At 44.4% G+C, this 26,848-nt stretch overlaps 1 protein-coding gene across 1 annotated transcript in view; it reads right to left on the bottom strand.

The window, feature by feature from the left end:
* Window positions 1-26,848, bottom strand: part of DOCK3 (dedicator of cytokinesis 3) — a 492,344-nt gene that overhangs the window by 13,192 nt on the left and 452,304 nt on the right. Inside the window, exons 33-46 of the mRNA XM_023512988.1 lie at window positions 25,239-25,299; window positions 24,634-24,727; window positions 21,523-21,671; window positions 16,624-16,710; window positions 15,131-15,235; window positions 10,389-10,530; window positions 9,182-9,348; window positions 8,935-9,021; window positions 8,296-8,475; window positions 7,591-7,674; window positions 7,384-7,500; window positions 4,813-4,934; window positions 3,066-3,204; window positions 2,409-2,556 (exon numbers count right to left, since the gene is read on the bottom strand). Of these exons, the coding sequence (XP_023368756.1) occupies window positions 2,409-2,556; window positions 3,066-3,204; window positions 4,813-4,934; window positions 7,384-7,500; window positions 7,591-7,674; window positions 8,296-8,475; window positions 8,935-9,021; window positions 9,182-9,348; window positions 10,389-10,530; window positions 15,131-15,235; window positions 16,624-16,710; window positions 21,523-21,671; window positions 24,634-24,727; window positions 25,239-25,299 (1,682 nt within the window). The remainder of the gene's footprint in view (window positions 1-2,408; window positions 2,557-3,065; window positions 3,205-4,812; window positions 4,935-7,383; window positions 7,501-7,590; window positions 7,675-8,295; window positions 8,476-8,934; window positions 9,022-9,181; window positions 9,349-10,388; window positions 10,531-15,130; window positions 15,236-16,623; window positions 16,711-21,522; window positions 21,672-24,633; window positions 24,728-25,238; window positions 25,300-26,848) is intronic.

Raw genomic sequence — 26,848 nt, 5'->3', positions numbered from 1 at the left:
ATTGAAACCCGCCAGCTAAGGCGTATGTGTCTGGTGCCTTAGCCTCTTCAGCCACAGGCGCGGAGCCTTTTAAATTTATTTATATTTATTTATTTATTATTTTTATTGTTGGGGATTCATTGAGGATACAGAGAACCAGGTTACACTGATTGCATTTGTTAGGTAAAGTCCCTCTTAGAATTATGTCCCACCTTCAAGAGGTGTGTCACATACCATAAGCCTCCAGCCCCTCTTCCCTCTCTTGGGTTTCCCATTTCCCTACTCCCCACCATGTACTAGGTCATCAATTGTCCTCATATCAGAATTGTGTACACTGGATTCTTGCTTCTCCATTCTATTTACTTATTTATTTTGGAGACAAAGTCTCAGTCACCCATGGCGTTATAGCTCACAGAAACCTCAAACTCTTGGGCTTAAGTGATTCTCTTGCCTCAGCCTCCTGAGTAGCTGGGACTATAGGCTCCTACCACAACACCTGCCTATTTTTTAGAGATGGGGTCTCGCTCTTATTCAGGCTGGTCTTGAACTCCTGAGCTCAAGCACTCCACCTGACTCGGCCTCCCGGAGTATTGGGATTACAGGCATGAGTAACTTCCAACTCCTGGGCTTAGGTAATTCTCTTGCCTCAGCCTCCTGAGTAGCTGGGACTACAGATGCCCACCATGACACCCGGCTGTTTTTTGTTGCAGTTTGGCTGGGGCCGGGTTTGAACCCACTACCCTCAGTATATGGGACCTGTGCCCTACTCACTGAGCCACAGGTACCGCCCTCAGTGTGCCTTCTTATAACACAAATCACTACTCTTTCTCCATGTAGCCTTCACATAATAACAAATCTCAGCATGTACCAAGGTTTTGGTTCATTTGTTTTATTTAGCACTAAAAATGTCTGCTCCCAAATGCTGGTTTCCCTTTTCTGAATTCCACAGTCCACGTTAGGAAAGCAAGATAGATAGTGGAATGGGCATCAGACTGAGAGGGCTAGTTAGTGTACAGCTTGGTCATAAACGGGCTAGGTGGCCTTAATACCACCCTCAACCCCTGCCCCACTGACCTATTCCCTGACAGGAAATGAGGGGTTGGTCTGGATGCTTCAGGTGAAAGTCTATGACTGCACCTATTACAAATTAGCCCTTTCCCCTCCACTCTGCTAAGGCTTTCCCATTGGCCACACTATGCCACACTACCCCTGTCCTCTCCATTCTCACTGTGGTCCTTATAGGTTTGTGTGCTTTGGAAAGATTCTTTATTTAATGATCTTCCATGTCATAAGTTTTCCCTTGTTTTCTTTGTCTTCATGATAATGAGAAAAACAAAGAGATCCCCTCCCTCTAAAGCCTGGAAGCAACAAGCAGTAACTGGCTGGCAAGCTCAGACCACTGTGACCACCCTGCAGAGCCAACCCTGACAAAAACTACATCTTATTATTTATCACAACTCATTTCTATTCCATTACAAAAGTTTCTATCTAAAAGGACAAATTCAGCGTTGACTACAGGATGTGAAAAAGATGCTAGGTCTCCACAAACAACATTTATTCACTTGAATAAGAAACAATAATTGACAATGTAAATAGGTTTTTACAGAGCCTTCTCTCCTGATTAAGCCTTTCCCAACTCAACAAAGTATTTTTGGTTGTTGTTATTGTTTTAGAATAATGTTTTCAGAGTTAATTTTAGGCTTTAAGTTTACTTTTCTTTTTCTTTCTTTCTTTTTTTTTGTAGAGACAGAGTCTCACTTTATTGCCCTTGGTAGAGTGCTGTGGCATCACACAGCTCACAGCAACCTCCAACTCCTGGGCTTAGGCGATTCTCTTGCCTCAGCCTCCTGAGTAGCTGGGATTAAGTTTACTTTTCATACTCTATCATCAAACTTGATTCCTCAAAAGGCTCACTTTTGCCTTGACTTTAATTTTTTTTATTAATAGCTTTTTTTTTTTTTGAGACAGACTCTCACTTTGTCACCCTTGAGAGTGCTGTGGCATCATAGCTCATGCAACCTCAAACTCTTGGGCTCAAGTGATCTTCTTGCTTCAGCCTCCCAAGTTGCTGGGAGACAAGGTCTTGCTCTTGCTCAGGCCTCCCAGAGTGCTGGGATTACAGGTGTCAGCCATCATACCTAATCCTCTAACAAACATTTCAATGGGAAAGAATTGAGCTTTCTCCTTGACTGTATCTTCTCTTACTGAGGCAGAGGTGGTAGCACAGCAGCAACCTGTTTGGAACAGGCTCTAAAGCTAGCCCACAAGAGAGGTCTGGAGGCAGGAGTCCTTAGTGCTAAAAGCACAAATGAGCATTTGCTAAGTCATAGGGCTGCCCTCAAAGACACAGACACAGAGGAGAGGAGGACGAATGGGGTTCATGAAGTACTCCCTTCTCCTTTCTGCTAACAGCACCCTGCCATCCTTACCTCGAGCACTGGAAGGGGCAGAGGTAATCATCTGGGATGGTGCAGAGTGGGTGGAACTCAGGCTGGAAGAAGAAGGGCTTGCCTGGGACGAGGACAGAACAGAGACGTTGGTGACTGAGCCCTGGTACCTAGGGTTGGGATACACGAGCTGTAAAGGGAAAAAAATCAGCAAGATAGAGTTCTGAATGGCTGGAAGTGTAGGGCTGATGCAGAGTCAGCTTCTTGATGCCCTAAGGTGCCCAGAATCAGTGCCTGATGCTGTACCTTGATGGAGGTCAGGGTAATGGCTGGTGTTAAGGGTCTACCCGTACCACCCACCTGGAATAGGACTATTGGGTTGACCCTACTATGGTACCCATGGAAGAAGAAGGACTAAACTAGAAGGAATGCCAGGCAAGAGGGCAATCTCACAGAAGATCTGTCCCATGGGTTCTCTGAGAGCAGCTGGATTTCCTTCTGGGGAAATAAGGCCTGGAAACTGAGACTTGGGATGGTGTGTAGAGGGAAGGCATGTTTTTAGTTCTGGTGAGGGGTGTACTGAATTCAAAAACTAGAGAACTAGGTAGAGTTACTAGCCCTTATACCCGACCCTTAAGTAGAAAGATCAGTCCTCTAGGCATGGTACCCTGGCCCATTCTCCCTGGACAGCTCTGGTACCTGCATGTGGTGGTACAGGTCCTCAGGAGCCTCGCCCATGGAGCTGTCGCCTAGCATCACCATGTTTCCCGCTTCGCTAGACGCATGTGAGGAGAGAGAGGATGATGAATGGCGGCCTGTGCCCATCAAGTTCATGGGGCTGTGAGTAAGAGTGGGAAATAGGAGTCAGGCCCATGGCTGAGACACCATTTGGGTGGTAGGGGAACAACAGAGGGGAATGTGTAAAAAAGTCATCCCCAATTTCAGCTACCACTTGTTTGGAAGATTCCCTATCCAATGCTCACACTCATCTGAGGTGTGGAGCAGCTCTGAGCCTCACCCTGCTACTCTCAAGCCCCTGTTCTGGGAGGGCTGATGGTGGATTGGCCTAGCCTCTACTTAGAGCTAAATGGTTTATGGCCATGAACGGGTTAGGTGGTCAGTCTGATGACATTAGCAGTTTCTCAGGAGGCATAAAAGAGAGATACTAAATTAGGTCAATGATCTCAGGTCTCCCTTTCTATGGGGTAGAAGTCTGAGCCAGTACCCACATCTTGATGGAATCTGTTCTTAGGTCACAGATGTCTTCTTGGAATGGGGAAGCTATCAAAATAGCTGGCTGTGAACTATGTGGGCTTCTTTTCACATTTGTGGCCCTGGATTGCCAATAGCTCTCCTCTAGCAATACCAGAAGCCTCTCATCCATTTGTTCCTCCTCATTTACTGAGTGCCTACTCTGTGCTGAGTTGCTACTCACACCAGAAAACATACCTAAGTAAGGGATTCCTCTCAACAGCCCACTCCCGCGACCTGGACCTTCCTGCTCTAGAGGCTTGAATATTCTCAGCTGTATCCAAGCAAACTAGGACTCCTGAATTCAGAGCAGCCTTGGACACCATGAGGTCCACGTCACTATGCTGTTTTCCTCCTTAAAACTGATCAGTGATCCTTGAGACCAGTGCCCTTGAGACCAATCCAAAGCCTTACACGAGCAAGCCCCATTCAGAGCTTGTCTTGGCTCTTTTCTGTACTCTGGAATCCTGCCCTTAGCCACTTGATTTTACTTTGGTGCTGGCCAAGCTGGCTTGTTCACATCTCGAGGCTTCTATATGTCTCAGTCACTCTGCCCCAAATCTTTTGTGCTTAGCAAACTTCTACTTATTCTTTAAAATGTACCTCCTCCTCCATGTTTTCACAATACCATACACTTCTTCTTTTTTTTTTTTGTTATTTTATTAATTTTATTTCATTGCTTATTTTTTCTTTTCCTTTCTTTTTTGTTGAGACAGAGTCCCACCCTGTGCCCCTGAGCAGAGTGCAGCGGCTTGGTAATTCACTGCAACCTCAGACTCCTGGCTTGTGGGCATCCCGCTGCCTCAGCCTCTGGAAGCTGCTGGGATTATAGGCACTTGCCGTGGCGCCTGGCTGGGTTTTTCCATTTTTTTCATGAGTCGGGGTCTCACTTTCGCTCAGGTGAGTCTCAAACTCCTGAGCTCCAGCGATTCTCCCTCCTCAGCCTCCCACAGTGCTGGGATTACAGGCGTCAGCCACCGCGCCCGGCACCATACACTTTTGTTACCCCAGATAGCGACTGACAGAATACAGGGTGTGGGTTCTACAGCAGGAGCCATGTAAATGTTTGCTGTGTGTGTGGGTAAGAGGGAACATGAGTGAGTATACACCAAGTACTTTAGGACTTCTTTCCTTTTACCCTTGATACATAGACTTACCTCTCTGGAGGGAACTCTCCCCAGCCCTAAGAGCGTACCTGTGTCGGTGGGTCATCTTCATGCTCTCAGGACTCAAGGGGCTATGAGATGCCAGAACATTTCCCCGGGGGGTGCTGGTGCCTGAACATGCAGGACTTAGCTTATCCAAACCTGGAAACTCCTGTTAAGAAATGAATGCCCCTTCATAGAGAGTAAAGAATAAATAAGCAATTAAAGGGTAGAAAGGAAGAACTGGCTAGTGGTCTAAAATATAAAAGAAACCAACAAAAAATAAATAAAAAGAAAAGAAAATATGAAAGAGAACAAAAAGAGTCAAATACTGTGGGTGAATCTGAACTGCTGACTTCTTTTGGGCAACACCCTCTTTAAAACTAAAAAAACTTCTAACTGCACTGGAGCCTAGGCCAGAGGGTGTGGAACCCTATGTTGACTTAAGAGAAGCACGTCTGGAATAGGCTGAAGCCAATCTGAGCATGCAGGAGCATGTTAACAGGTGTTTTCACTATAGAATAAGTAGAACAAGAGCTGGGAAGGAGGAAAGAAAGAGCTTATTATCAGCTTTCAGGCAGTGTATATCTTTTACATAAGGATTGGGGCTGGGTTTTACTGGATTGCTAAATGGCCTAGCTCTTGGTGACCTGGGTTAAATTGCCTGTGACAGAGTCTTTGGGGGAAATAGGACATAAAATCCTGATGTAAGTAATTAAAAACAGCACAGTTCTATTTTAGCATAATTAAATTCTTATCGAGTATGTAGAGTTCTAGGCAGAAGCTTCTGCTTTCAAATTCTACTGCATGCTGGCTTCTGTTTCTGTTTGCATAGGAAACAAAGCACAACTGTCTGGGTTTCCTCAAACCCTTCATAATCTGTGGTGGACAAGGGTCCTAAGTCCACCAGGGATGCTTCTGAGCTTGTCCTGAAGAGGCAGAAGGTTTTCTATCCCCTTCTTCTAAAACATGCAGAAGGCTGAAATGTGCTTTGCAGCTAGAGAGGACGCCTTCACGTGCACCACTGAGACCTTGACATATGTGGGCAAGCATTTTGTGTGTGTGTTTGCTGCAGTGATCAGACTGCCTGCATGGTAGAGAACCTCCTCGGTAACAGGTTCTAGCCTTCTTGGGCCACCTGCTGTGATGGGAAGATTGCGCACATCAGATACCAGCCATAATGTCAGGAGATAGAGTAGAATAAGAGGTAATGGAATACTCACCACGTTCAGTGACACTACCCAAGTTCTTTACTAAACTGACAGTCCATTTTTAAGGGGGAAACATAAATGACCTCTGCATGTTTCACTTTGAAATACCATGGGTGAATCCTAACAGAAAGGAACAATTTCAGGCTCTACAGCCTTCCTGGAAAGGTGGAAAATGTGCCTACCTCTCAAACTATGACAAGCTTGATTTTTTTCTGTTTGCTTTTCATGTTGTATACACTTGTGCAGGAACAGGCTGAGACCTGCACTGGGAGCCTGGAGGGACTGAGATGACCAGAATTCCCAGCATCTAAGAACAAAGCAGGTCAGCTCCAAATAGGTCAGGTCCACCGAGTCCAAGTGGTCCAACCTCCCCCAGGGCCTCTGTTGGCTGGTGGTCATCTCTAAAGGGTAATTTCTTATTTATGATAGTCTGGTGCAGGACTGAACAGCTTTACTTCTTGTCTCCCTGCTACTTCTATCCAGTGGTCCTAGGTTAGGGAACCTAGGTAAGGTAAGAGAAACTTTGCTTCCATGCCAGGTAGCAGGAGGTAACTTGACTAACACCCTTGAGATATGAGGGCCAGCCTGTTTGGCAGGAAGGCATTTTTAGAAATCATTTGGCGTTAACCCCATGGTTGAAAAAGAGGTAAAAGTATATGACCAGGGGACATCAGACCACCTGAACTCTATCTTCAGTCAGTTAGCATTCCATGTAAGACCCTGCCAAAGAAAACTAGTCCTGGAATACAGGTCCTTCATACCGGTATCAGTCCTTGGGCCAAACCCTGCTCTGGAGGCTGATAAACCAAGCCAGAGTTAGGAAGCCTTTCTGGGGCCTGGTGCAGCCTCAGAGCCCTCTAAGAACAGCCAGCATGAAAGTATTGCCCATCCTAGGCTTTTTTAGATGTAAGCCTGGGTTGCCAAACATGATGGAAGAAGTTGGGAGGGAAGGAGAGAAAGGGAAATAGAGGGATAGGGTGAAAAGAGGAAAAAGAAAAAGAGGAGAGAAGATGAAGATGGGGAGGGAGAGAGGATAAGGAGGAAGGAAAACGGGGAGAATAGGTTGGTTCAGGCCATAGCTTACCTCTTTAGGTTTTTGGAATAAAAAACATCTCCTAGAAGATCCCTATATGTGGGTTGTATACTTTACCTCTTTTCCTCCACATATAAAAACCTCTGTTTACTAGCACAGTACCCTGAAAAACGTTCTTTGCCCTTGAATCTGACTTTTCCTTTGGGAATGAGTGAGAAGATTCCCCTGGATACATAATCTATCCCTGCCTCCTACACTCCTGTAACAGAGATAGCTTCTCTTCCATACCCTCTCCCCACTACCCTCCTTTGGTCTGTGATACAGATCTGAAGGAAGTGACCCTTGCTTTTACAGCAGCAGGACAGGGATCAGCTTACATGGTAGAGACTGGCTCGCATCATCTGGAACTGATCGATCAGCTTCTTATGCAGAGGCCTCATTTCTGGGTGCACAAACTTCTCATGAACTGCTAGCCCAACTCCAAGGACATGGACCTATTAGGATAACAAACAAGGCCACTCTACGAAACCCGAGCAGCCCTTGGGAACTCCTGGCTTCTGGCTTCTAAGCCTTACAATACATACCTGCTCCTGCATGAGCTCCTTAAGCTGGGTGATCTTCTCAGCATCTCCTGGGTGCTTGATGATATAGTCTTTATCAAAGAAGGCCTGTGAAAGGAAAAGCCAAGTCAGGAAGACTCTTCCCAGGACTACTACTCAGATGGGACTCACCAGACTTAAGTCCAAAGATGCCACCTAAAAGGCACCCAGGCTGTCTATGTATAGGTACATATACCACCATCTTCAGCCTGGCCTGTTTGAACCTCCAGCAATCAGAGGTGTGTTTTTTCATCTGAGAAGGACTGAAGGCCAAGTCTTCTAAGGCTGAATGCTTACCCTAGTATTTCATGGAGGCTGGCTGGCCTGCTAGGGCAGGCAGGGATGGTGGCCTGGGAGTAATGGTTAGCTTCTTAGCCATCATTCTCATGAAGGGATGGGCTCCAGGGCTTCTTTCAGAGGCCACTGATCATCTCATAATCAGAAGGATTAACCATATTTCAGAGTTTAGAGAATAAATATGGAGAAAAGTCCCTATCAGAGAGCTGTGCCACAGCAATAAAAGTGGCAGAGAGCTCAGGGTCTCATCCCAAGACCATTTCAAGTTAGCTTAGTCAAAAGAGGGTTAGTTGAGAAAGCTGTCCGCAGAAGCTGTACTCTTAAGATGAGGCGCCTGTGAGCCTCCTTCCTAGCAAGGCTGCTGGTGTGGGTTTGTTTAGGGCCCCAGCTCACCTCCTGGTAGCGGGCAATGCCTCCATTGACAGCTGCATCAATGACCCCATTCAGGCACATGCTGAGCAGGTTGATGTTGCCATGAGCCTGCTTGTGCTGATACTGGCTGATCAAGGCCCGCAGCTCTTGGTTCTTATTCTCAACCACTTGGAGGGCATTTTCCAGAGGGCTCACTTCCACCTAAGGGGATAGAGTACACAGTGTCACCCCAGGAATGACAACAACCCCTTCCTGAGAGCAGGGATCTTAGACCTGTGTTGTTGATGTCTCTTCCTTATTCCTGTGGACTTAAGAATCCCTGGGTACTTTCTACTTTTCAATTCTGATTTATAGGCACTTGGAAGTATAGCAAGTAGTAAAGATCACTAGTTCGGAAATCAGAAAGCTCTGGCTTCCTGAATCTCAGAGAATAGTTTTCTCATTTGTAAACTGGTAGATTAAAAATACCTATTGCCCATGGGTGTTGTGAGGCTAGATGAGAGAAGGTACACAAAGATCCTAACATAGGATGGACCTGTGGGAACCTAGGCCAGGTAGGTGGCCAAAGCCCTCTTGTTCTTCTGTGCTTTGAGAAAGGTCCCCAGAGTCAGGGCAGAGGGGGCAGCTGTGAAGCTCAGCCTCATCTGAGACATGTCTCACCAGTTCCCTCCTCTCCACCTCGAACCATCGAGAGATGCCAGGTAAGCTGTGGGTCAAGGTCAGTGTGGTACGCTCAATCCACAGGCTCTGCAAGGAAGGCACAAGCAGAACAGGTAGGTGTAGGCAGTTAGGCAAGTTTTGCCATACCCTGCCTACCCGAGGGATAAAATAGGGGCAAGATCTTAAGAAAGTGGGGCTTGCCCCTGGATTTGCTGTGTGCACTGCCCATTTTCCTAGATTTGTTCACCTTGAATTCATTCTCTTTGTCCTTGGGGCCTTTGTGAAAAGGTCTGTCGTACCGGAACTTCCTCACATTGTTGACACGATAGAAGCTCTTGACACGATCTGGGACCCTATCCATCTGCAGAACATCCACATAATCTGGAATGGGCGTCACTGCATAGATCTGCAAATCTGGGCAGGAAGTAAAGGGGAAACCCAGACTTGCCAGAGAGGTGGATCTGGGTGGCTGATTCCATCTCCTCTAAGGAGAGAAGAACACCATAGCCCCTGTTCCCTCCTGGATGTCAGTGGTAGAGGCAGCAACTGCTAAAGGGGCAGACCAGACCTAAGTGCAGTTAGGCAAATTTCTCTACCTGCCCCCTCCCTCTTCCTGCTCCAATAGTGAGTCTTAGCAGCACTCAGCCAAGATGAGATGTTAATACTCAGGGTTCTCTGGTCTCCCTTTAAGAAAGAAGGGGAATGAAGGGGAATGCAGCTACCTAACTCAGAGATATGACAGAAGGCTACACAGGCTAGGGCCTCCTCTCTGTGGATAAACTGTATTTACTGAAAAATAACTTTTAAATAAAATATTGTTTGGAATCTTTGTGGAGAGAAACAGATGGGGGTTTGCTTGCCCTCCCCTGTCTGGAACAAGCTTAGCATAGTCATGGTGATTATCACATGGTTTCCACGGAAACTGTGTGAGTGGTGAAGAGGGGCAGGCCCGTGTTTGCACTCAGACTTCCAAATACCACTAAACCACAGGAACTCCCTATCTCTTCTCCCTTTCCTCATTCCAGTATTCTATCCTAGTCCAATATTGTCTTTGACAAAGAGATAATAACAGTGCACATGGGAGTGGAGGAGGGCACAGCAAAGGTAGTGTCACTATGACAAGAGCCTCGGTGGAACCCCAAATCACCCTGCATAGTAATTGCTTCTGGATGACTAGATAGGCCTCTCATAGGGCAGGATGAAGCCAACCTGAAGGCTAAAGGTCCTCCTGGAGCCCTGATGATGACTAGACCACCTGTGGCTAAGGGTATGCCCCTGCCTCCTCTGTGAGGTATGACTGCCTTGCTAAGTGTGTGCTCAGTGCTAAGGACACACTTGGGGTTAGGATTATGGCTAACCTAGCCGCTGTGACTGACAAAAGAGGGAAGCTGACTAGGTGGGCCTCACCTCCCAGGGCCCCTACCCTCCACCCCCCACCAAGTGTCAAAAGATACACTGGGCATCACACTGTAGGATGGCATCATCAGGATGGTTGGGGTGCTGCATGGCGACAGCCTGTGGGAACTCGCTGAGCATCCTCTGCTGGAAAGCCTCCAGCCTTTCGTAGTCATGGCCACGGCACACGTATTCTTTGTTCTGCCACAAACATGAAAGCATACTCTATGCCTTGCCTGTAGCCCCCAACGTCCACATGGGAGTCAGTAGCTACTCATCCCACAAACACATCTAGGAACTTCCTCTGTATCAGGCCCTGGAGAAGGTATGGGGAATAGCAATCAGTCCCTGTTCTAAAGGAAATGACAGTCAAGAGGAGAGGGGCAGATGAAGGAAGAATTGCAAGAAGGGGAGCAAGGTAGGGGATGGAATGAGTACTGAAAGGCCCACCTGGGTTGACCTGGTAGAGAAGAGCTGGGAAGGACAATATGTGGGTACAGTGACAATCAGGGCAAAAACAGTCAAGACAAGAAAATGTACAGCTGGAAGAAGGGTATGGAGAACTGATGGGAAGGTAGTTGAAGAAGTTGGCAGGTATGCGTCAAGAACTGATTGCTATGGGTACCACCAAGTAATTTTAGATAAGGGGGGGTAATCAGGTGTGTGATTTTGAAGGTTCACTTTCGTTATCTGGGAGAAACAGCCTAAACACTGCCCAGTACCCAGGAGGTATTCAATAACTTTTTATTACATTAATAAATTCCTTTGGCAGCAAATTTGTTTGAAAACATGTCAGCAGAACAAATCAACTACATATTTCTTAAAATTTTACATGTTATGACACATTTAATTTGGATTAGGTTTCAGTTTTTCTCTTTGTAGATTAAAGTCTCTGTGGACAAAGCATCCTCACTTCCTACTCCAGGCTGTTCTGCCTACTTCAAAGCTGGTTATGAGTGGCCAGCCTCGCCAAACCCATTTCCATAAAGTTGTATCAGGTATTGACATCTTCTCCTGGCATGTCTTCAGAAGAAAACGGGTTAAAGAGAGACTCCAGAGAGAAATAATGCTTCCCAAACAGGGCTGATCACTGGCCAGGCCTTTGAGGACTTCAGCCTTCTTGGAATAGGATTGGTGCTTCTTTTCACTTCCTTTTTTTTTTTTTTTGGACACAGAGTCTCATTTTCTTGCCCTTGGTAGAGTGCTGTGGCGTAACAGCTCACGGCAACCTCAAACTCTTGAGGTTAAGCAATTCTCTTGCCTTGGCCTCTCAAGTAGCTGGGACTACAGGTGCCTGCCACAATACTTGCCTATTTTTAACTTCCTTTCTTACTATGGGAGAACTCAGCTAAGGCTAGGCCATGTGTCTTGATTAATCAGAATGGAAGGGCAACAACAGAAGCGAAGTTAAAAAGGAACAGGCTGATCTCTCCAGTGGAACAGACTAGTAGTGAAAGAACAGATACTTCTTTCTTTCTTTCTTTCTTTTTTGAGACAGAGTCTTACTCTGTTGACCTGGGCAGAATGCCATGGCATCATCATAGCTCACAGCAACCTCAAACTCTTGGGCTCAAGTGATCCTGTTTCTTCAGCCTCTCCTGAGTAGCTAGGCCTATAGGCACCTGTCATAACACCTGGCTAATTTTTCCATTTTTAGCAAAGATAGGGTCTTGCTCTTGCTCAAGCAATCCACCAGCCTTGGCCTCCCAGAGTGCCAGGATTACAAGTGTGAGTCACTGTGCCTGGCCGAGGACAGAGATTTCTAAGTTTCTTGCTTGATAAAACTGACAAAGAAAGTACTTGTGAAAAAAATTGGCCTTTTCATAGTCATTCACAATGTCTGTTCAACCCTCACCAATGTCTGTGCATTAGTCAGATGAAGAGAAGTAGAAATTCCCCATGAAGGGAGGGCTGGATGTTTTCCTGTGTCCTTGCAGATTAGTAGCTAATCACATTTGTGAGGTGAGGCAGGTAGATGGTCCAAAGAAACCAAGCTGACAGAGCTAAAGTAACAGATGGCCTATGTAGTCAGGGATGGTGAAGGGGTAATGTAGCCTTCAGGGAAGGCCCAATAAGAGGAAGGCATGCAGTGCTGACCTTCAGGCTGGTTGTTGGTCTCACATTTATTTACTTGAATGAGAACTTCAGCATCTCTACGCAGGACAGATCTGGTCACCTGGCCACCTTCTAGCCATCTAGAAAGCAAACAGCTATTTCCACTGGGACTTATTTCTACCTGCCACAGATAAACCAAACAGCTGAAGGACAGGAAGGCAGCAAGTGGCTAGGCCAGGGAAATCTGTATGTAGGAATCATAGCTCCTAGAAACTATTCCTTGTGCAAAGATAGGGATCAACAGACAGGTGATATTTCCTAATCTCCTTGTTATTTTTCCTTCATTATTAGAGCCTTTGAAACCACATTTGAACATTCAGACTATTACCTATAAGCATGATTTGTATAGCTTACATACAGGTTCTATGCCAGATCTACTTGTCAGAAAGCTCCAAGAATCCTAAGACACTAATGTTTTGTGACATGACCATGAAAGGGTGGGAGCCAGGTCAAACCATGATGGAGCATACTCACTTGGCAGAAATAGAAATAGGAGATACCAGGGCCTGATTTTGTAAAATCCAAAATAATGATGTATTGTAGCAAAATCTGATTTATCATGTACAAAAATTGTGGATCTACACAACAAGAACAAAATGATAAGAAATCATAACTTGCAAAGATAAAAATGAGAAAAAACAAGTTATAGGAAATCATTAGTTTGTCAAAGGACTTTCTGGAGATAGTTTTGATTTCTTTCTTTTCTTTTTTTTGGTTTGAGACAGAGTTTCACTCTGTTGCCCTGGGTTAAGTGCCATGGGGCCATAGCTCATAGCAACCTTAAACTCCTGGGTTTATGCCATCCTCTTGCCTCAGCCTTCTGAGTATCTGGGACTACAGGTACTTGCCATGATCCCCAGCTAGTTTTCCTACTTTTTAATTAATTAATCAATTTATTTATTTATTTATTTTGAGACAGAGTCTCACTAAGTCTCCCTTGGTATCACAGCTCACAGCAACCTCAAATTCTTAGACTCAAGCAAGTCTCTTGCCTCAGCTTCCCAAGTAGCTGGGACTACAGGCACCCACCACAATGCCTAGCTATGTTAATTTGTTGTAGTTGTCATTGTTGTTTAGCAGGCCCGGGCCGCGTTCAAACCCGCCAGCCCCAGTATATATGGCTGGTGCCCTAATCACTGAGCTATGGGCACCAAGCTAAGTTTTCTATTTTTAGTAGAGATGGGGTCTTGATGTTGCTCAAGCTGGTCTTGAACTCCTAAGGTCAAGCAATCCACCTGCCTTGGCCTCCCAGACAGCTAGGATTATAGGTGTGAGCCACCATACCCAGCAAAGGTTTTGATTTCTAATACTCATATGGTTCCTTCTACCTTTTTGCTGACCTCTACCTCTATTGTTGTTATATGATCTTTGCTGATGGGGGCAGCAAACATGCCGCTTATGAAATGCTTAGGTTGCAGAGTCACAAGAGATGAAGGAGGAGTCCCCCTAAGGTAGTCTCTCCATTCATTCCCATTTTGCTACTATGAACACTCCTGTGGAACAGGATCAGAGTCTTCCAGGGGATTATAATCAGGCAGAGTGAACTTGCTACCTCTTGTCACATTATTCATTTCTACACAGATAATTTTTCCTTTCAGCCTAGAATTATTGCTGACTAGGAAAGGTACAGGTTGATTTGCCTTACATCAGAAATGTGGTTAGGCTGAACCCTCTTGCTAGCAGATTGGAATTATTTTTAGAGTATCCATTAAACCTGCTTGACCCTTGATGGGATACTTGTTATTGTTCACTGTCTAAAGAAATTTCTCCATTAAGATGGGATCCCAAACATATCAAAGAGAATCCTATGAATTTTCCCAGGTGCTTGCTGAGACTTTCAGACATTGAATTTTAGTAAGATATTAAAAATGGAGGCAATCAGAGCTCATCTCAGGTCTCAACTACTCCAGGGCCCATTCATCAGGACAGCTGCATTTAGATCATCTGAGAACAACTCCGTATAGAATATAACCTATAGGTAGCCAGCTGACTCCTCTAGCACAACTCCTCTGGGTTGTGCTAAATAAATAAGAAAATCACAATTGCATAAGTACGTCTATGTTCAGTCATTTCTTCTACTCTGAATTCCAGCCCAGTCTTCCAGAAAATAGTGGACAGAAATGGCTGTTGTCATCCTGTGTCACAGGATTGGCTGCCTAAAAGAGGCTCTCCACAGGCAAACTCAGGGCTTAGCAGCTTCCTCAAGGTCCCAGGAGCTAAGTGCAGTGTCCTTTGAGTTCTGTAAAACCAACAGTTCTTCATCTTGGTTGCACAGACTACAGTGCAGCTGAGAGAGATAAATATCATCTTAGATGACAAATCCCAAGAAGGGATTTCAGGGATGTACCTGTGGCCTGTCTAGCTAAGAAGAGTTACAGTGGAGGTTATAGGCACTGGAGGCAGAAGTTGGAAGGTACCTATGAGACATTCTTATTCTTAGATCCTGGCCACTTTCTAAAGAAACTCAGTTGATTTGGTAAGAAAGCCACCCTTTCTGGTAGCTACAGAACAATTCAGGGTTCTAAGTTGGCAGCCAGTCCAGTAAAATAAAGCCAAATGTCTTTAGTTGACTGGTTAGATCTTTGAAAACAAGTATTCAGTAAAATAGGCAAAAAGAAAAAAAAAGAATACAGGTTTTAAGTGAATTATGTTTTATAAGTTTCATTGACTACCTGAACAGACTCACCCGAAGGAAGAAAGGAAACTTCCTGCCATAAAAGCCAACTCGAAAGAACTCAGGCTCCAGGCGTTGCTGCTCCATAATGTTGTCATAGTAGCTGGCCTCCATTTTCTGTGAATGAGAAAGGTCTTCAGGTTGGTTTGACTGTTGTTGGTGTCCAAAGAAAGTTCTCCCAGGCTCAACTGGACACTGTCTTCTGGAAAGGGATCATGGTGACTCAATCTAGATAAGATAGAAGGGAGCCCCTGGCCATGACCAGCTTCTCTCTTGGGAGCTGCATCATGGAAGAAAAAGCTCTTTATCATTGCTGTCTGATAGTGGGATGAGAACCAGCCTACCCACTGCAGCCATGTGTGTCTGCTCTGAATGTTCTTCACAGGGGGTGGACAAAACACCATGGAGATCTGGGTTTCCTGTAGTTGGGGAGCATACATTTAACATGGATTTTTTCTGCCCAAGGATTTCTGATTTTGACTGATACTGTACTAGACGACCCCACATTAGGGTTGCTTGTTGCTGGACTACCAGCAAGGCTCAGTACCATTTTGCATCAATCTAACCACATCTGCTCTTGTTCATTTATTGTCTGAATAAAAATTCTTGCAACCATAGTGAGGAAGGTTCAAATCCCAGCACTACTGGTACTGGTTCCAATTTAGGAGATTTTAAACTTGATAAAAAGTTAACTAATATCCATGATGTCTACCATTTCCAAGGTTGTAAAGGTTTTTAGTCTTGGCTGACCTGGCTTCACATTCAGAAAAAACTCACTGAAAGTTTGAGTGGGAATATAGCACTAATGAATTTAACCAAGCCAGGTTGCTGGGTAACAGGGGCTTTCGAAACCAGTTAAGAAGTTTCTGGGGGAGGAAGTGTCCAAACCCCTTTCTTGATCATAAAACAGAAGAAAGTTAGCTACAGAGAAGAGGGTGTGCTAAGACTATTAACCTCTCTTTGCTGATGAAATAAGCAGATGTTACAATTCAAAACTCAGTATCAACAACTAGGAAAACTGTGCAGATATTCAAAGTCAATGGAGCATTTGACTTAAATTTTAAATATTTTTCTTCAAAGAGGGGAGCAAGGAGAAGTAGCTTAAAAGTGACCACAAGCCAAAGTGAGTAAAACTCTATTATAAAGATTTTTAGATGAAGCATCCTTAAACAAAACCATTTTAGGAAATGGTTTATGAAGTTGAGCTTCCACCTTCTTCATGAAACCCCCATTCAATTATGCCTATGCTGGTTTCTCCCTTCCCTGGGCACCACTGGGCCTTTGGGGTCCAGATCATACAACCATTTGTCAGGTACATGTTTTGGTTCCTCAGTCAGACTGAATGTGTCTCAAGGATAGGAATCTTGGTTTCTGTTTCTCCTGTACCATGTCCACAGCACTAAACCAAGACCTGGTCCATAGTAAATGCTTACTTATAAACTGATGCCAAGATATGTCCTGGCACCTTTGATCAGGAATGAAGTGGGAGAAGGGGTAAAGCTCACCCGTATCCAGCTGAGGCTCTGATAATCGTAGAGGTTCTCATACTGACATGCCAGCTCTCTGCATAGTGGGATCCCAAACTCCCAGCTCTGTGTCAGAAATAAGAATAGGGCTTCAGTGCCTCAGGCATCCTCAGAATAGCCTAAATCCATATTGAACACATTAGAGATCACAACAAAATGCCTTTGCCTGACTCTAACTCATATGTCACAAAGAACATATGCCTCAGAGCCAATATGAGGGGCATGTTGGTTCACACCTGTAACCTAGCACTTTGGGAGTACAAGATGAGAGAATTGCTTGAAGCCAGGTATTTGAGACCAGCCTGAGCAATATAGTGGGACCGGTATCTATAAAAAAAAAAAAATTTTTTTTGTATGGTGGCTTGTGCCCATGGTCCCAACTACTCAAGAGGCAAGAAGATCATTTGAGCCTAGGAATTCAAGGTTGCAGTGAGTTATGATGATGCCATTGCACTTCACCTTGAACAACAGAGTGAGACCCTGTCTCAAAAACAAAACAAACCAAAAAACAAAACAAAACAAAACAAAAAACAAAAAACCACTCCAACAGTACTGTGGCTTTCTAGCTCAAGCACAACTTCCAAGTCTCTGCCCAAACTAAGAGGTCTTCCCTAAGTACTTTGTCAAGAACAGGAACTTACCTGTCCATTTATGTTTGCTACTCTGAAGTTATCTAAGTTTTTAAAAAATTGCTAAATTTTTCAGTGTATTAGTCTTGATTACATAAATACTGCATGAAGGTAGAGATCCTGCTTATTTATTTTATCCTTGAATCCTAGAACAATTATAGGCATATATCAGATACTTAATGAAGATTTATTTATTTAATAAGTGAATGCAGGAAACATTGACCTTTAAATTCAGATCATTTAAACTCAGAGACAAGTATGGAAACCAAGAAGAAAGTGCCTACCCAGGGACTTGGTAGTAAGCCTAACAATTTCCTTTATGGAAAGATTTGAACCTTAAGTTAGGGTTCTAATGATCCTTGGCTAGTCAGATCCCAGATTGTTTCTGTGGTGTGGCTCCTGTTATAGAGAGAAGCCCTCTAATATTTATTAAGAGGAAATATTGTTCATTTCTTCCTTTAAAAAATAGCGTCCTTTCTCTCATTTGACTGGGAATCATTAGTTTACTTTATATTTTACCTAGGCTATTCTCCCCAACTCTACATACTAGCTAAAATTTTTTTCATATAAAAAAGTAGACAGAACAGAAGAATAAACCCCTAGGTGCCCATCAACCAGCCTCAACAATGCCCAACTCATGGACTCTTGTGTTATTCATACCCTATCCACTGACTCTTCCCCATTGCCTTTGGAGCAAATCTCAGGTGTGATATAATTTTACCAATAAATATTTTGGTATGAATCTTTAAACAATAAAAGATAATATTTTTATAATTACTATTTGAAATAGTGTCAGGGTAAAGGAAAATACTGTTTCATTTCATGTGCTCAAAAAAAGCACATTATTTCTATACTGTGAAGAAGTTAATGCCATAAAGATTGAAACTGTATGATCATTAAAAAGATTGAAACAAAATAAAAAGAAGTTTAAATAGACTTCTTGCTCTAACACAATGCCTCTACCTTGGGGAGCTGGGAAACATCTTACACCCTCATACTGCAGACTGGAGCTTTCAAGGGGGTACACATCTGGCTTCAGATGCTTCTTGGGCAGGTTTCAGCCAAGGACCTGCAATAAAGTCTGCCTGGCATGCAGCTCCATGAGGGCTGGCTAAGCAGTTGAGCTATGTACAGATTTCTGGCCAGGCTGTCAAGAGCTACCCCATAGGGGACTGCTCATTTAGGGGATGATGGCCCTATGTAGGGCTAAAGGCACCCTGCCTGCTGACAGTAACTCCTAGTAAAATAGGTCATCTTTTGGATCAGTGCTTATCTGTCTGGGTACCTTTTCTAATTTTGGTATTCCAAGGTGCCTCCCTCTTTCAGTTATCTTTAGAATGAACTAGGACCACGAGTTTTAAGATACTCTGCCATCCTTGAGGGGTGTGTTGTAACATTGGTGGGTCTAGGGGCTTGACAGCTACCTCTGCACACAGGTAAGGAATAAATTGCAGGTATAATGCATCCCCATCTGTATCTTTTCCCTTGGTTTCCCTCTTTTAAGCAGGAGGCAAAACTAACCCTAAAACTCCTTATCAGTGTCTGAAATCCAATCACTTCTATAAGTTCTGGCATATGTGTGCTTTTATATATCCTTATTGTCCCCTTACAGGAATGGCATAAGAAGCTACACTGACTTAGGGGTAGGTCTTTTAAAAAAAATTTGTTATTCTAGAGAGGGGGGGTCTTGCTATGTTGTTCAGGTTGGTCTCAAACTCCTGGTCCCAAGTGATCCTTCTGTCTTGGCCTCCCAAAATACTGAGATTTGCAGGCTTGAGCCACCATGCCCAGGCTTATGGCTTGTCCTAATCAAAGAACAAAGGAAAGAAAAGTCCTAGGTCTCCAATTTGACAGTCTTTGTACCTCTGTTTACACATTACATATTAGAAGCAAGTCATCTCTTAAAAAGAGTGGGGGGAATGGTGAACCTTCAAGCAGGAGAGCCCCGGCCCACTCTGACAGAGAGAGCTGGTGATGAAAAGGGACTAAAGACTTCTATTCAGCTTCCCCTCTTGTCTGCTCCCTCTAACTGGGCTTCAAGGACCAGCTTCCATCTTCAAACCTCCCCTCCCTTCTCTCAACTCTCATCCTGCCAAATTCTGTTTCTTTGGAGTTTCTCTTTATCCTTGTCTGGTGTGGGAGAGCTGATTTTCCAGACTGGAGTCCAATCTACCTTGGAGCAGGTTCCTAAGTTAGCTATCTCACTAGCAGAGAGAATGGCCCAAGTTTAGGCTATGTCCATGAGCTGCTGGCCATGGCTAATCCTGTTAGTTATCCAGGAAATAAACATGGGACTGAAGGAGATTGGGTTGTCTATTTAAAGCAGATAGCAGAGATGCTGGGACTGGGTGGAAGAAATATCAGGAAGGGACTGGATTGTGAGGAAGGGTGTGCTGGAAGTGTTGAGGACTAAGAAATCCTTCACCTTCCCCTCCCCCTGAGTCCTTTTTTTTTTTTCCCTGCCTTCATCCTGTCACCAAGGTAGCTTTTCTCCTGGCACCAAGTATTCTTGCTCCATAGGAGCATTTTTTTTCTACACTAGTCAGATTTTGCTTTTCCAGAGCCATTTAAGAAAACCTGAATGCTTTCAGGAAGAACTGGTTAACCTCAACTACTGGTTTAATCAGGAACTGAGGCACAGGAACAAAGAAGGCAGACTTTCATACGAGCCCAGGAGAATGTCTGATAAATGCCCTTTGGAGGATAAGCTCATGAAAGGGTTTACTGAGTGGTCTGTACTCAACACAGACTCTGCTCTTGTAGGAATTCACAGTAAAGGCAGAGTTTCTGGAAGGAGTAGAGGGATGCCAAAGAAGATGGCCTTTGGAGCCTCCTACTCCTTCTCTCCTTCCTGTCCATCTATAATACTCAGACAAGTTTTGTGCTTCATTCCCTAGCCTAGTCCACATTATGCTTTAATCCTACTTTTCTATGCACTACTAGAGTGTTGGATAAAGAGGGCCCCTTAATGCTCACACATTCCACTAATAGGTTCAATCTGATTAGGCTAACTCTCTACTCTGTACTCCATGGCCATGGAAAGAAAAGAGGAGAACCAATACACTACAAGCACTTATGCATACAGATACCATTCCCTCTGAGCTAGAAGTGCTTGCTGGGCATGTAGGCGAGTGGCAGTTCCAGGTTGGCTGGGTGCCAAGAAAACAGGCCTAAAACTGTGCCAGTGAGGGGGCCCTAAGTCAGGATCCAGACCAACTAGGGGAGAAGGCTTTGGGTCAGCATTGTGGATTGGTCCCACAGGCTGGGTAATAGATGAGCATGGGCCTTCCTTCTGAAATAGGTTACATGACAGTTGTGATTATGGAAAGCTTCTTACTTAGCAGTCCATTTTCTGCATGAGTAAATGTTTTCTGAGTGAATATTTTTGACAAACACAGAAGTCTCCTATATTATATAAAACTGAAGAATGTCTTTCAAATTATGGATAAAAGCTATTAATGTTTAAGTGTTTCTTTTTGATGAAAAAACTCACTTAAAAAAGGTTTCTATTCATTTTGAGTCAGGAGCTCAGCCACTACAATTAATGACACTATTTCAGCTTTTTAAAATGTATTCAAAGCTGAATAATGAGAATGGCTTCAGTGAGTTATAGACCCCCAACCTTTCCAGTGCATGGGCCATACACAAGAGTATATGGTCAGAAGGCCCCATAAAGAGTTCTCTCAGAGACTGAACCAGCATGTCTGGGAAGCTATTTTGATAGTGAATAACCCCAATGTAAGAGAACTGGGATGGCTGGGAAGCTACTTTAATAGTAAATAACCCCAATATAAGAGAAGTTTAGGCTGGGCTATAGGGAAGGGAAATCTAAGACAAGAACATGTGCAAGAAAGAGGCCATACAGGCCTCCATTGGCTAGGGTTAAAATCCGTATTTCTATGGAAACAGATTAGAAAGTCACATCAATTCTTTAAGTACATCTAATAAAAAACAAATGGTTCCAAAAGCCCCTGCTATAGGAGGTTTAGCATTTACAGATGTGCAAAGCTGGGATGTGAGATAATTTCTGACATCTCTAATCTGGAATTGGCTTTCAAAGCATAGAAATCAGTTGTTTTTTCCCCCCAGAGAAAATCATGCTGCCTCCAAATCTTGTGCACATACATAGGCACCCACCCAATTCACCATCCCACATACCACTGGAAGGTGCTGCCAACCTTGTGGCATCAAAATGTCATGCACCCCAGCAGAAACTGTAGGCCTGAAAGGCTTGCCTAATGAAACCTACCTTGCCTTTGTTGAAGTAGTGAATGATCTTCCGGCACAGTCCTTCTTTCCGCTGCCACTCTGTCTGGGACGGGTAATGGAGGAATTCCCGCAGTGGCCGGTCCTCCCACTGCAGTAGCTCACAGTAAAGAAGCAGGGTGAATGCAGCCTCTGTGGGGAAAGGCAGCATGGAGGTCCAGGGACTCTCCCTTAGGGACCTAGGAGCAGCCTGGTACTTAGGGACTGTACTGAGCAGAATGCCAGGGCAAGTCACATGTAGCCCAGACCAGAGATATTAGATGCCAAACATGAGACAGAGGGGCTGCCCAGCAAGCCAATAACCCTTGTCCAAGCATGAAGGAATCAAATATGGTAGGTACCTTCCTCCCATGGTCTGGTCCCTTACTCTGGGCTCTAGATAATGACAAAAAATGACTCAGCCATCCAGAGTCTGTGTACCGGTCGCCTTGCTCTTGGGTTCCTTTTTGCTCAACTGACTACAGCTTCCTTTCCAGCCTTCTCAGAACAGGATCTTAGGGGTAAGTACCAACCAAGGCTTCTCTTAGCCTTCCCTTCCCTATGCAAGTGTTCATGCCTCCAGCTTCATTTTCAGTCCTCAGCATGGCTCTGGGAATGACCCTTTCCCCTCATCTCTACCATTTCTAAAACAACTGCAGAGAGGGAGTTGAATGGTAGTAATTGCATGATGGGCCTGGAGCCAGAGGCTCATTCATGGAGGAACCTAAATAAATATTGGACCCAGAGTGAAGGCCTGGCAACATCTTACTCCATGTGTGGAACAAATAGAGAGGGTTATATAAAACAACAGCAGCTAAATACTGTGGCCCCCTAAATTCCAAAGGATGAATCCTTTTGACTACAACCACTGCTTAGGGTCCTCCTGATATAGTTTTCTCTTTTCTGTTCTGTTTGCTCATCTTAGTGGATGTCTTTACTGGCAAATTTTCTAGCTTTTGCCCTGTCTTTCAAGGCCCTACTCAAACCTTCTGCCCAAGACTATGAAGAATCTCTCTCTTTCTTTCTTTCTTTCTTTTTTTTTTTTGGAGATAGTTTCACTTTGTCGCCCTCAGTAGAGTACTGTGGCATCATAGCTCACAGCAACCTCAAACTCTTGGGCTCAAACAATCCTCTTGTATCAGGCTCTCGAGTAGCTAGGACTTTAGGTGCCAGCCACAATGCCTGGCTATTTTTAGAGATGGGTCTCGCTTTTGCTCAGGCTGGTCTCAAACTCATAAGCTCAAGAGATCCACCTTCCAAGTACTAGGATTACAGGTGTGAGATGCCACACCTAGTCTAAGTACCTTATTTCTAACCATTTTTGACTCATTTTAGAGTTTTAGTCAGGCTCACTTATTTAACCTATGTCTACTGACTCCTTCTCATTCTTGTCTCTTTGCCTGTCCCCTTGTCACTGAAACTTCCTACTGAGGGATGCACACATCTCATTGGGTCTAGGAAGCCTTTTCTCTCTAGGGACAAGCCCTATGGCACTCAGGGCCTCCCATTAGGGTTTAGGAAGCCATGTGAAATCTTTTTCTTTCTTTTCTATAATCTTTTCAGATGTCTCTCCCAGAGGTAAGCATTAGTACTCTTTCTATGTTCAAATCCCTGACCTAGCCTCTCAGTCATGTCCTAATTCTCTAGGAGTTTAGCAAACAAGAGATGTTTAGCAAACATAGAGATGGATACATTGAATTTATTAAAGTCTTTTTCTTCACTTTCCTCCCAGAAAGCTGGTGGGATCATGGGTGGAAATGGATGCAGAGAATGGGAGATTCAGTCCAATCATTTTAGATTTAATTCTTGCCAATCTATATTATCAGAAAAGGCAGCATTAGCTGGGTGTGGTGGTTTATGCCTGTAATCCTATCACTCTGGGAGGCCAAGGTTGGAGGTTCACTCAAGCTCAGGAGTTTGAGACCAGCCTGAGCAAAGCAAGACCCCATCTCTACTAGAAATAGAAAAATTAGCCAGGCATGGTGGTGGGTGCCTATAGTCCTAGTTATTTGGAAAGCTGAGACAGGAGGATCACTTGAACCTAGGAGTTTGAGGTTGCTATGAGCTAGGCTGATGACATGGCACTCTAGCCTGGGCAACAGAGTGAGACTCTGCAGAGAGAAAGAGAGAGAGAGAGGCAGAGAGAGAGAGAGAGAGAGAGAGAGAGAATGACAATGAATGGGCGAGAATGAAATTGTCTATGCCAAACTCTAATATCTAGAGATAAGGAAAGAGAATGATGTTTCTATAAATCCACCTAATTCTAGTAATGTCTGCAGACACGAATAGCTTGAATTTCCTATTCTCTCAAACAAATTTAAGTCTTATGGCTTAATGGCTAAAGTTTAGTGGTTAGTCACCACAGTGAAAAGATGGCTATTTGGGGGGAATTATGGCACAAGGCAATCAGATAGAACATATATGCACACACACATCCTCCTAATTCAGAGTGTTTCTCAATAAACAGTTGTGATAGGCTCTTTGAAATGCTTTAAAATTTGTTGTAGTTAGATTGTAACTACAAAATTTGTTGTAGTTAGATTGTAATAGATTCAACTGTAGATAAAATAAAAAAAGAGGTCCTGTCTAGCTAGCTATCAAGAAGTCAGATGAATGCTCTTCATACTTTCTACTGGAGCAATATGTGGGGTCTGCTATGCAGTTGCAAGGGAAGAGCCTAGACTATAAGGCAGTTCGGCCAGGGGAAGTCTCAGGTTTAGGGAGATATTCTATTGTTGTGGCCTCATTTAGTTCCAGCTTTGAAAATCCTAAAATGGCTCTACTCATGAGGATTAAAAATGAGCTCAGGATGGTCTGAATTTGGTGCAGCAGAATTTAGAGGTTACCCTTGAGGCCTCACAGAGGTGAACAGGAGTGAAGGAGAGTGGAACAGCCTCAAGAAGTGGAGACATGCCACAAAGGTATGAGTGGAAGTCCCACCTGTTTTCAGTCTACCACATGCCACAAGAGAATTGAGGGAAATGAGTGAGGTGAGTGGATAGCAGGAGCTCCAATATTCTGCTGAGATCTGTCAGGTAACAGCCCAGAGTTTTTCTCTGCCAGCATGCATATCCCTTTAGTTCATCCTCATGGGCAGGCATGGCTCTTCCCTCACCTGTGTAGTTTTCAGCCTGCAAGTGCATATCACAAAGCTTATGGATATAACGGATATACATCTCTTCTTTGTTAATCTCAGATTTGTAAAAGTTCTGTAGGAGAGAAAAGGAAAAACACATAAAGATGAGAGATTGCTACCTGTGAAGGTACAACTGAGATCTAGGCAGCTGGCTAAAGCCATCAGTGTGCTGGGCAGAAGTGAGGTGACAGGTCCTAGAGGCAGATGGCATCAGAAAGAGAAAGGACCAGCCAGAATAAACACCAGTTAGGGGTAGAACCTCTGGCAGGTCTGTGGGAGACTTGGGTAGTGTGAAAGATGAAGAGCATCAGGGCAGATTGAGGATTGGGGTATATCACGTTGGTAGGACCTTGCCAAGTGGCCAAGCTAGAGCTCTGCCAAAGGAGAAGTTCATTTCATTCCTTTCCTAAGTGGGAATGTGTCTAGGAGGTGCAGGTCTCCAAGATACCAGTAATTGAACTGATGTGCTTATTCAAATCCTTAGGGCTATGGCCACATATTGTAGAAAGGCCAAGCCAATCACATAAGTACAGGACAGAAACCGCCCAACTAGGCAGATAGGAGGAGAGCCCATGTCCTCTCACCATCAGGTTAACAGTGCAGCCAATCTTCTTATTCTCTGTTTCCTCTCCTTTCATGCAGTCCCTGGAATACAGAGCACAGATGAACACCCACAATGTGAAGTGATGCCCCTGAGACAATATACAAAACTGCAGTATCAATGGGGTATTAGCATGACCAAACCCCAGATTAAGATGCCTCCAACAGGAACTGTTTCCACAGATGAGGACTGTATTGTGAGCTCCCTCAGAGCTGTGGACCCACTTATAGGGCTCAAATTCACTGTTCAACTGAGTCCCTTGCTTTAGTGTTAGAGTGCAGGGCCTACCTGCACTTACATCTGGGTATTAAGTGGCACCTCCTGATGTCCTTGGCACAGAGGGTGTGTCAGTTAAGTAAAAGGCCAAATCCTCAAATTCCTGTAAAGAGAGGCACAGAGCTTTCCCTAAAGGGCAGCAGGTTTCATTTTGTGAGACAGAGTAGAAACCAAGCCTGACCAGTTCAGAACCCTAGCTTCAGGCCACAGCAACCACAGGATGGCTGACAAGTTAACCACCTAATTAGCATTTCTTCTATAGTTTCCTTCCTTCATCATAGTCTTTGGAATCCTCTTTTACAGAAGCAGAAGATCTAGTGTTCCTTTCTGATCAGAGGCAGCTTCAAGGAGGAGTGAGCTTCGTTTACACTAGGAGGGTCTGGGTATAGTAGGGTTCAAGACTGGCTTGTGAGAGACAGGAAAATAGAAACCCTTAGAATAGATCCTTCCCAAGGTAGAGAGAGGGCTGATAAAAGCCAAGTTCCTCTGGGAAGGAGGAGAGGCCCAGCACAAAGAGATGAAAGAGAATAGAATCAGACTAGTGAATCCCGTAAGAAGTCTCCCATACACACAGCCAACCAGAGTCCCATCTGCCTGCTCTGTTTCCTTCCATGGTACTCTTACAGTGCTTTGGAGAAAATCTAGTTCTTTTGCAGCTCTGCAGAAAAGCTGCAGAAGGGAATTTATATAGACCTCTAGGATTAGGGTAGAGAGTATATATTGGCTTTGTTCCACTGACAGGCACTGTGCCTCTAGATGGTCATTTGATAAACTCAGTTCTCACCACTTTCCTAGTGCATAGAGGGAAGGTTCTGAGGTGACTTCTTTGAAAGAAAGGGATATTGAAAATCTATACCACTCACATGATCTTCTGCAAAGCCAAATGTCCTTCCTTTAAATGGAGGTTTACTGTTAGAGTTGACACCTCTGTGCGGTTTGGAATTGGAACCTAGGCTCTCTTTTGGGGGGTTTGCTCTATCAGAACATTGACCCCAAAGGCATCTGGTTCCTCTGTTGCCAGACATGAGAGTCTTGAATGTTCCTCTGCAGAACCTGTCATTTAGTGCTAGCAGAGCCAGGAAACTTTGTGATTTTTTTAGAGGAGTGAGACTAAGGGACAGATGGCCAACTTGTTCCAAGTAATCCACAGTGGCAAGAAGCATCTGAAGGGCAGTGAGATCTTACTTAGCCATTTTGGTATTTAGTTATTTGAATTTTGTTTTTCAAAAATGATTCATTTAGGGCGGCGCCTGTGGCTCAAAGGAGTAGGGTGCCAGCCCCATTTGGCAGGTTCAAACCCAGCCCTGGCCAAAAACT

Source organism: Otolemur garnettii, unplaced genomic scaffold, assembly GCF_000181295.1.
Source record: "Otolemur garnettii isolate 467f Iridium unplaced genomic scaffold, OtoGar3 scaffold00032, whole genome shotgun sequence".
Classification (NCBI taxonomy): domain Eukaryota; kingdom Metazoa; phylum Chordata; class Mammalia; order Primates; family Galagidae; genus Otolemur; species Otolemur garnettii.
Note: the sequence above shows the minus strand (reverse complement) of the source record. Positions and strands in the feature narration are given on the sequence as shown.